This window comes from Zosterops lateralis (genome assembly GCF_965231275.1).
Source record: "Zosterops lateralis genome assembly, chromosome: 1".
NCBI classification, from domain to species: Eukaryota; Metazoa; Chordata; class Aves; order Passeriformes; family Zosteropidae; genus Zosterops; species Zosterops lateralis.
The window spans coordinates 60124650-60135346 of NC_139762.1; the positions used below are offsets into that span (position 1 = coordinate 60124650).

General features: G+C 44.9%; 1 protein-coding gene across 1 annotated transcript; it reads right to left on the minus strand.

Moving 5' to 3' along the window:
• Positions 1-1769: 1769 nt before the first annotated feature.
• NRSN1 (neurensin 1) lies at positions 1770-9865 on the minus strand. The gene is made up of 3 exons (XM_083870921.1): positions 9797-9865; positions 4339-4536; positions 1770-3319 (listed from the first exon to the last, which is right to left on the minus strand). Exons 2-3 carry the CDS (start codon positions 4525-4527, stop codon positions 2921-2923), a joined length of 588 nt encoding a protein of 195 aa, XP_083727047.1. The 5' UTR covers positions 4528-4536; positions 9797-9865; the 3' UTR covers positions 1770-2920.
• Between the last annotated feature and the right edge of the window lie 832 nt (positions 9866-10697).

Sequence of the window (10697 nt, forward strand, 5' to 3'; positions counted from 1 at the left end):
GTGTAGGGGCAGATTGCCCTCAATCTCACTAGGAATTCCCCAGGGAGCATGATGCTTCTTGCTGGATCCCATCTGGAGGCCATATCATAGGCATTTTCCATAAGAACAGCACACAGTTCATTTCCACTGCCTTTTGCTAATGCTTAAGTTCCTGCAGCAAAGGGTGAAGGTGTTAAAACATTGCAAGAAAATGGATCTTAAAAATGTTCCTGAGGTGTCCTTATCTTTCCAGTATGTCGCTTCTTAATAGTAACAGAGCAATTTTCTGCTCAATATTTCTACAAAAGCTGTGTGTGGTACTGATTCTCTGCTGTGAAGGATTGCAGCCTCTGGAGGTCTCAGTTCCAGAAAAGCTCCAAGCAACCGAAACAAGGGTTTAATGAGATGAAACGTGTGTGGCAACGTTAGCCATGACAGCATTATCAGCTTTGCTGCTGCTGCTAAATCCCAAGTGCATTTCCTATCCCAGCAAGCTTCAGTAAAATCCTCAAGGGCATTCCTTTTCCCCTAGCACCTGGGTAATGTCATGCCATGACTCATCTGCTTTTGTACTGTCAAAGCATGCTCGGATCTGTGCAATGTGACTGAGCACCTGATGTTTGGATCTGCTCCATCAATTACCTGTTGGGTCAGTTGTCCTCTGGATGAAAATGTAGTAACACTTGCATGTGTGGTGGAGTGTGTTTTGAATAGAACTATGTACCCATATAGCTAGTTTGGGTGAACTACCCCAACCTCTGCTTTCTTTTCCAGATGGATTTTCAGCCAAACTTCCAGTACACTGTTAATAAAATGAAGATGAAGGGAAGGGACTCAGCTACAAAGCCCTCAGTCTTCTGTGAACTTCACTGTAAAACTTAAAATGTCACATTTCCTCCATGCACAATTAAAAAGTCTCAGTTGAAAAGGCCAGAACAGCTTGACTCTGCTGCCCACACACTGATAGCCTGACAGCAGTGAAAGTCAATGACAGTAAACAACACTCCTCGCAACCTGGACAGGAAATGCTGGGGACCCTCTCTACCTAGAATAACTAACAAACAGCAGCAGTGACAGGCTCTTCATGTGCCTGGTGAGTAATCAGTATTCCTCACCCCTGTTCTTGATGGGTTTCTTTATAATACATAGCTCACTTTGCCAGTCTTCTGATCTTTTCCTCTTTAGCACTGCTTTATCTATTTCTCCCCAGAGATTAGTCTTATTTTGAAGTACTGGGTGCAATGTTCCTTTGCATTTCTAATATATGGGTACCAGTGAATTGCTAGATGCCTTTACACCTTCTTTATTCCATTCTCTGTGGCCACGTGCATGTGAGCTCAACTGTCCATCTTTTCAGTGCTAATGCTTGAACTCAGGAACTGTGCTGCCAAGATGGGAACTTTCTATGCAGAAGAAAATGTTACTTCCTATGGTATTGTGGGCCGTGATAAATACTGCAGATTCTGCTGAAATTTCCAAACACATATGATCTGGTTTTTTGGTGTTGTAAGTCTGAACTGAATGTCACAGACAACAAAATGTTTTATGAGCAAGGGAAAGAGCACAGCTCTTACAACATACCTGCCATTATTGTGGCAGAATCTGTTTAATTCAGCACCAAAGTGGCTTCCTCACCGCTGCTGAAAGATGAAAACAGACTGCATTAGGAGACCATTGAGTTTCAACTGCTGATTTTTTCCTTTAAGCAGTGTCCTTAAATTTTTTGACTAGAAAGAGACTTTTCACAAAATCCATGGCTGGCTCACGCCTAGAATTTTATTCAATCCATTCAAAAAATAGACAGAAATATAAGGTGGCACATATTGTCAGAGAGTACAAATGTCACATCTTTCTTTATACAGTTTAATTTAAATCCATAGATTAAGACAGCAAAATAATTGCCCTGGGTGAGAAAATAATTAGGAGTCTTCCATGAAAGGACAAGTCTTTAGGTAAGCATTTACACAGATGTATCTGGTTAAGCATAACTTTTTCTATTCTCTATAAAAATATAAACAGCATTTCAAAATGTCTTCAGATACGTACATTGAGATCATCTAACATGGCATTGATGAACCGACAGAATACAGGGCCGGGGCATGTCAAACCACATTTATTCATTCTCACCCAGACAAAACAAAAACATTTTGTATTAGCCTCAACATAATACAATCTAATGAAAGAAACAATATCAAAGCAAAGACACACAAGTATGATGTTCCTCCTCCCACAGGAATTCCTTATCTTTATTTTGTTCGTAGTTTTTGCTAGCATGGCAATGACTAAGACAAAAGTGGCACTTTAGCACAGGTTAGTTGTAACTCAGGATCAAATATAACTTGCCTTTCCCAGGAAGTTACACTGTGCCAGGGTCAAATTAAGGGCTCTCCCTGACATGTATGTTTTACCTGTGCAGTATTACTTTGATACAGACTGTAGCATGTGACAGGAGGACAAGTGCAAATTACAAGGGCAGAATCTTGGCTTCCCAGACAGCAGAACCAGGTGGGAAATGTAACACTGAACAGTATTTAAAGGCAAAAAACATAAAAATTAAACAAATTAATGAAATTGAAAAAATAGCAAATTCATGTAGACTTTAAATAATGGGATGTAGAGTGTTCCTGGTATAGCTGTCATAAGTGCACCTTAGGTTTCCCAGGGATGCAATCTGATAAGCTAAACACCTAATAATTGTTGCAAGAACTTACTGTACCCACACAGATTAAAAGGTTCAAATGTACTGAATATATTAGTCACAGGTCTAATCACATAATTTCCTTTTTCCCAATCCTAAATTTTTACTAGAGCAGCTTCCCCATTAGCTGCATGTTTATATAGCAGAGCACTCGATGTTTTACTTGACTAGCACAGATGCTAACAAGGGCTGATATTTTCCAGTTAAAGTGATCTACAGGAAAAACAAAACCCAAGGGAAGGGTCAGGTTTCAGATAAAGGCTGGACATTTTGAACTCTGGACAAAGTGACAGGTATCTTTGATTCTCCTGGTGCTGGCGCTTTTGTGACTGGGTTTGCATGGGCTTTTATATCAGCTATTCTCTCTTTAAATCTTTGCTGGAGGTACTTCTCTTCTTTGGAGTAACTTTTAGCAAAAGCAGACATCAGCAGACATGCTGCCACAGTGGACCCTCCAACACAGAACAAGATTGCTCCTGCCAGCTTGCATATATCAAGGGACCCATTGAACTGAACAGCATGGGTATCCACAACAACAAAATCATCCTTCCCAAGGGCTTCGATTTTTGGTGGCACAAGAAAACCCACTACAAGAACAGCTACACCTATCAGCATAAAAGCCGTCCCAGAGATGAGTCCGACCTGGAAAACAAAGAAACAAAGAAATCCCTGATTAATTTCCAGTTTTTCCATTTCCCTTTCCAGTTTTCAGTTGAGAAGTGATCCTAGTCCATTCCTAGATGGGAAGTGCACTTATTTTTCACTGTGTCTTGCAGATACAGTGCTCCCTCCTAGCAGAGGGTGGGCATTTTTCTTCTAGGGTATATGAGGCCTTAATAGAACTAGAATATATGGAAAAATGTTCTTTTTACAACTCATATTCATATAATTGACTACTGACAATTCTGGAAAACAATGGAATATGCATTACTATCTCTAAACAGTATTTCATGTTGAAAGGCCCAATCAGAGAGAGGATCAGAGTTTAACCCCAGTGCAGTGTAACTGATTGTTTTTTTAGCTTTAGCTGGTGGTTAGCACCAACAGTTCAGTCCCTGCTGGTAGTCTGTCATATCCACCACTTGCTTTTACTTCATGAGATGCCATTCCATTGCAGGGATCAGAATGAAGTTGGTCTTGGCATACAAACAGATCACAGGGTGTTTATAGCACATTTCAAGTGCAAGTACAAAATTTGGTTCACCTCGAATGATCCTGGGGGTAGGGACTGGATGGCCTCACAGGCCCCACCCAACCTCTGCTCTTCTCCAATTTTGTCAAATTCCCTGACCTTAATGGAGATCTTTTGGTTTTCTTAATCCCTACATCACACTCTGCTCTTCACCTACCAGTCCTGTTCCCAACAATCTGGCAGGACTTCTACAGGCACAGAGCAGAGGTAAACCACCCTTTCAAGATGCACATGGGGTTCCCAGACAAGACTTTGCTGTTTCAGTGACATTGGGACAGAGAAATTAGATGCTCCAAAGACCCCAGGGAGCTGATGTATTTTGCTAAGAGTGGCCTGCTTTCAGACATACTTATTTGGCCACCTCAGAAAAACTGTGCAACAAAAGGCCTTTCTGGATGAATAGGTAACACACAGGGAAAGTCCTGAAATGGGAGTCTCTCTCTCTCCAGTAAAAAGCAACAGGCCATACCTTCCAGAATACAGAGCTCCACCTGCTCGGCGATCTCTGGATCTGAAAATCATCCTCATACTCCCAAATTGAAGCTGTGCAGTCCTCATAAAACTGATGCAGGTAGGACCGAACTCCGTAGCGTTGGTACCCTCCCTCGGTGCTGCCCTGCGCGTGCTTGGACCCGCAGATGTCAGCATAGGAGCTCATCCTTCCTGCCTGCAATGAGAGGTTTCACACAGAGCACATCACTGTCAGTGTGCTGGGGGAGCAAACATGGCTGCAAACTCTCCAGATGTGATGAAAAAAACACGGCCCAGGAGAGATCTTCCCTTCATTTTTTCCCAACTGAGAAATGAGCCGGGTACAGTTGCATGCAGTGACTCAGCTCAAGCAAACCCAAGGAACTCAGTGACTTGGCACAGCACAGCCCAAAGGTGCTGCAGGGAACATTCACTCCCTTACACAGGGTGCTCACTCCCCATCTTTCACACTAGTGTGCTACTGTGTTTCCATGGAGACTGAAAAAAGCAGGATATGCCAGGTAACAAAATCCAGCATCCCTCAAGGGCTCATGTTGCCTCTCCTCCAGACTGTCTCTGTCAGTCTCTGGAGTTTGCCACCTTATGAACTTTCCAAACTGCTGCATAAGAGAGGGTTTTTAAAATGTTTTTTTTTTTTTTTTCTGAGCTTTTGAAGTGCAGGACTAAGCACTGATATACCATTCACAGCCGTGGGAAACAAAGGCAAAATAAGTCTTAGATAGACTAAAGAGTCTAATATAACTTGTATTTAAATAGAGATACTTAAAAAAATAAAAGTAAAAATGGAATGCCATAACAGCATCAATCTGCTCAGCAAGACTGAAACAGAAACACTAAGCTTACAGCCAAGTACTGCTCTCTTGAAGAAGTCAATGCCCAAGCTCCTGCTGACTTTAATAAAACCAGAATTTTGCTTGCTATGAAAACTACCAACAAAGTTTCTTACTCTTTCCATTTCATGTAAGTTCTCCTAACACACAAAATCATCAATATTTAACTATGCAAGTCCAAGGCCCGAACTTGCTTGCGCAAGTGTGATGCTACTGAATTAATTGAAATAATACTAGCCCCTAAAAACAACTTGAGCAATAGCTCAAAGTCACTTAGGCTCATTGGCTTCTCTTTAAAGAAGTTCAAAAAGCCTTAGTCCAAAGGGAACTGTTAATCAGAACTTGCACCTGGAAGTCATGGCTTAATTTATATCAGCTTCAAGCAGTACCTCAGATTTCTGCAGCAATTTCACTTAGAGGGAGGGAGGTTTGATGTGCTCATGGCAGCTGAGACCTCCCAGTTTTGCCACCCTAGTCCTTTGCCCTTTGGGAATGAATGATCTGGCTGAGTATGAAATACCTGAGTATGCAAGCATTCAAATTAAGGAGAATCCAGAAAATATTGATGGGGAATAGCAACAGTCTGACTGAATCTTTTGGCTGGCTCTGCTAGAAATCAGTGCTAACATAAACAGTGACTTTCCAGCCTATTTGTGTTTTTGGCTTAGGAATAGAGAGGGATTGGCTTCTTCCTCTTTACAGAAACCCATTATCTTGGGGTTTTATTTATTCTGTATATCTAATATGCATTTAGTTTGGGATTTCATGATCTCAACACCTTACAGTTGCAAATATCTCTCATACAGCACAGTGATGAGGTTTCAAGGCTCTCACGGAAGTCATGACCCAGTGGAGGAGGCAGCCCACGTGCTGCTGGGAGATGTGCTACGGGCCAGAAGGAACATTGCTGGTAACTGAGCTTTGCAGAGCAACAGGGGCAGCACCAAGAACAGCTACTGTCAGGAGCCCCTTTTTTGAACCCCTAACTACCTCTGTCCTCCCCAGAAGTTTCCCTTTCCCACCTCAGCCACTGAAAAGCCTTAGGAAATTAAAGAAGTGCTCTCCAAGTCTGTGCATGGGCTTGCTCTCTGCTGACAGTACAGCACCAGTGTCCATCAGAGTGTGCTCAAGGTGCTGGCCTTCCAAGGAATGGTGGGAAAACAGGCATGGTGGAGAGAGACCTTGAGAGAGCAGGAAACTCCTGAGCAGCACCAGCTGCTCACCAGGTGAACTGGGAGAGCCTGGCCCTGGGGCCACCCTGTGTCAAGCTGTACACAGCTAACGCTGATGTTTCCAACCACAGTTAATATACTGAAAAAACATTCGTTTGTGTCATGGTTTAAGCCCAGCTGGCAGCCAAGCACCTTGCAGCCCCTCCCTCATATCTACCCCTCCACCACGGTAGAATAGGAAGGAGAATCAAAAATAAAGCTTGTAGGCTGAGATAAAAGCAGTTTAATGATTGAAAAGAAGTAAAATATAATACTACCAGTACTAAATAAAAAAAGGAGAGATAAAACCCAAGAAAAAGAAGTGATGCACAATACAGTTGCTCACCACCGCAACCAATGCCAAACCTTGTCTCCCAACTGCCTTCATCTCCCTCCTGGTAACTCCCACAGTTTATCTGTGGGGCATGATATTCTACAGTGTGGAATACTCCTTTAGCTAGCTCACATCAGCTGTCCTGGCTGCTCCTGCTCTCACCTTTTAGTGTAACTTCTCACTGGCAGAGTATAAGACACTGAGAATGTCCTTGGTTTAGGGCAAGCATGAAGTAACAACCAAAACATCAGTGTGTTATCAACACTGCTCTCATACTGAATCCCAAACACAGCACTGTAATGGCTACGGAGGAAAAAAAGAAGAATTCTATCCCAGTTGAAAACAGGACAGTTTGTTGTGCTTTTTTTATCATGCTATGAAGTTTTGAACACTATCATTTTCTGAGGTACAAAAAAAAAAAAAAGTAATAAAAAAAGTAAGTATATAATCTTGACTGTTGTGGGGAAAAGCTGCAAGTTATTTTACTTTTGAAGGTTCTTTTTGTTTCCCTCAGGAAAACTGTTTATTCCTACCCAAAAAAAGGGGACAAGAAGTCCTCTTTGCTCAGGGCCACCATTTCTTCAACAGCTAGCTGCCATCTTTAACAGCACAAGCACTGAGGAGTTCTCAGATTTCTCATAAAACCAGAGTTCTGCTCACCTCATAAAAATACCTCAGGGGTAAAGAAGAGGAAAAGATGGTGTAGTTTACCATGTAGTTTACCATGGCTGCCCCAGCTCTCTCATGCAGGGTCACACTGTCTGTACCTCAATGATAAGAACACTTTAAATCCATACCCCTCAGCCTGTCTTTTGGTTAAGAAAAGATTCCATCTCACACATCAGAAATGGAATAAAGAGGTCAACTAAAGTTCTGCAGAGACTCATTCTCTTGGGTCCTTACTGAGATCTTTGCTCTCAAATCAACCCTATCTCTTAATAAATTATTCTTAAATTTTGGAAAACTTAAATCATGCAGGTAAGCAAATTTAGCATCATATAATGAGCAGAATGGTAGGTATTTTCCCCAGGTGTAAGTGACTCCAGAAGGTCAACCCAGCAAAGAATTAACATAACTGGATAATGTGGCCTGCCAAAGCTTGCTTGTATTACTCCAGCTGCCACCAGGAGCATTCACAAAGCATGAATCTGAACCTGCAACTTTAGTTATTGTGAGAAATTTGAGAAAACCCAATGTGACATAACAGAGACCTCTATGAACATGATCTTGCATTCATTGCACTGTCTGTAGATTTAGTCAAGAAAGAAAAAGGAGGATGCAGTGTTTCTAGCAGCTTGATGAAGAACTGCCTGTAAGGACCACACAGCTTACATGACACTTAGATTATTTTTCTTTAGCAATCTAAAAGGCTAATGGGTGCTTTTGGTCAGGTATACGAGCAAAAGGATGAATAAGAGCTGGGAGGTGAGATAGAAAACAAAAGAATTATCTTATGCCTGAAAGAGTTGTGATACCATCAAGTAGTATGACCTTTTAAAAGGGAAGGGGAAAAAAAAGAAAAAAGACTGCCAGAATCATTAATTCTTTTCAAACACTGCATAATATTAATTTTACTGAGCATTTTCTTCATGATCAGACTCTTTCACTTAGAAAAAATCTCCCATCTTTTGAAAAATATCTTGCCCCTTAAGAGAGAAGGATCCCCAGCCCTATATGAAGCAGCCTGGTAATCTGGGCTAAAACGGTCTCTTTTCTCAGCTGCAATGTAAATGTGGTGCTCTTGCTACTCACAGATAGGGCACAGGAACTGAACAGTCGGAGAGAAAACAGTTCTCCACGAGTAGGAAGGAAACGTGTGTCACAGCATCAATTTACATTGGATGAATAAATACTGCAGTAGCTATGATCTCTTGAGTGTTGATATCTATTTGCATGTCTTGCCTTCAGGGCTGAGAAACTAAACACTGAAATGTTGGGAAACTTCTGCTAAAAAGAGAGTGGCTGTTACCCAAATCTGTGTTATCGACGATCTGAAAACATACACCAGGCTAAAAGAAGTGGCTTAATCATTAAGTTTTTCAGTGCCTAAACCCAAGGTGCTCAGGAAGATGTGGGATGTAGGATCACAGCTTCAGAGAACACCACTGTGTAGTAGCAATCCATCCCCTAGCAACTTTTGTTTCCATGGCAAAAGCTGTCCTGTTTACTTTAGAGCTTTACTATCCTCTGCTGATCTGGGGACGTGTGATTGGATTGGTGAACAAACAGATTAAAAGATGAGCAAGCTCCATGAAAAATTCCCCCCAAAATTTCCAAATACCTTCCTTTATTGTGCCAGGCTTTAACGCGTTAAAAAAAAAAAAAAAAAAAAAAAAAAAAAAAAAAAAAAAAAGTAAGGAATTGCCATTTTAAGAGAAGCACAAAAGGAAATAAAGATGTGTCATTGCTCTGTGACACCACACCGCCACCGAATGCAAGCCACGAACGCTGATGGTTGGCACAGGTGAAGTCGCCCTCCCCTTTCTTCAGATTTACACACTTTGGCCCTTGTTCTCAGAGCCATGTCTCCAGTCCTTACCTACAGAGAGCGTTCCTTGCGAGGGGGGAACAGGCACACACAGCCCGCCTTTGCCAGGTCCCCGAGGTGCCCTTTCTGATGTCCCTGCCCCGAGGGATGTCCGGCTGCCTCCGGGAGCCGCTCCTGCTCCCCTGCCCCGCACGGGGGTGCGAGCAGCACCTTCTCCTGTGTCCCTGGGCTGGGGGGCGGCTCCGCCCGCTTGGCCGCCGCCAGGGCCCGGGGCGGGATGCTGGGATGCTCTCCATCCCCCGTCTCCCGGCCCCAGCGGAAGAACTCCGCAGCGCCCGGACGCGGACGAGATTTCGGCCCCCGCCACCCTCCCGGGCAGAAGAAATCCCGGTCCGGCCACCCCATTCCCGATTCCCGATCCCCGGCGGCGGCGGGGCGGCACAGCCCGCCCGGGGACAGCGCGTCCTCCCCGGGCCGGGAGGCGAATCCATGGCGGGATGCTCCGCGCCGTGAGCCCCCCGCGGCCACAGGAGCCCCCGCCGAAGTGCCGATGCCAAGTCTGGCGAGGTTACCTGTCCCTCCCGGCGCTGCCCTCGGCCGGCGAGCCCCCGCGCTGGCGGCGCTAGCTGCGGCTGTCCCGGCCCGGCCCCATCCCCGCTCTGCGCCGCGCCGGCCGCACACACACGTATTATGTACGGCCCGGAGCGCCGCTCGCTCCCGCGCCGTGCCTGCGCACTGAGCCCGAGCCTGAGCCGGGCCGGGCTCGCCACGCCGCCCCCGCGCTCGCCACGCCGCCCCCGCCCGCGGCCAGCCCGGCCCGCAGGGGCACGCCGAGGTCACGGCCGTGCCCGCCCTGGGGTGGGCGCAGAGGGCTCTGATCGCGCCCCACACATCACCCCCCGCCCGCCGCCCCTGTCAGTCAGCAGCGAAAACCGCAGGGACGCGGTGCTGTGCTGTCTGTCCGTCTGTCCGTCTGTCTGTCCGTCTGTCCGTCTGTCTGTCCGTCTGTCCGGCCGAGAGGATAGACGTGACAAAGTGTCCTGCGAAGGACAAGGCGCTGAGATCTGGGGCTTGGGAAGTGGATACTTAGGGACACTCCTCAGAGAGACAGTGAGGCTGAGGGCCAAGCGTTGGTTGGTTGTTCAGTGGGAAAAGATTGCAAGAAAGTGTTATGAATGCAACGGCAAAAATTGGATTAATAAAGAAAACAATTTATTAATAAAACAATCCCAATCACCAATAAAGAGAAAAACCACAAATAGGATTTGCAGCGCAGCACTGGGTGGATGAGGGGTCCGCACCCTAAGGTACAGTTTTCCCAAATTCACACGGAGCGGATCGCAGCCCGGGGTTTTATAGAGTTTTTCATGTCCCGAGGCGAAACAGGTGCATGGAATAGTCCAGCAAATAATCCAAGTAATTTTCGGATGGGTTTCCCAGATTTGTCAAACTTTGCAAATTGTATTCTGGGAA

Coding starts and splice junctions, on each gene's coding strand:
- NRSN1 (XM_083870921.1), bottom strand. CDS start 4,527: ATGAGCTCCTATGCTGACATCTGCGGGTCCAAGCACGCGCAGGGCAGC. Junction 3,320..4,338: donor GGAGCTCTGTATTCTGGAAG/GTATGGCCTGTT, acceptor TTTGTTTTCCAG/GTCGGACTCATCTCTGGGAC.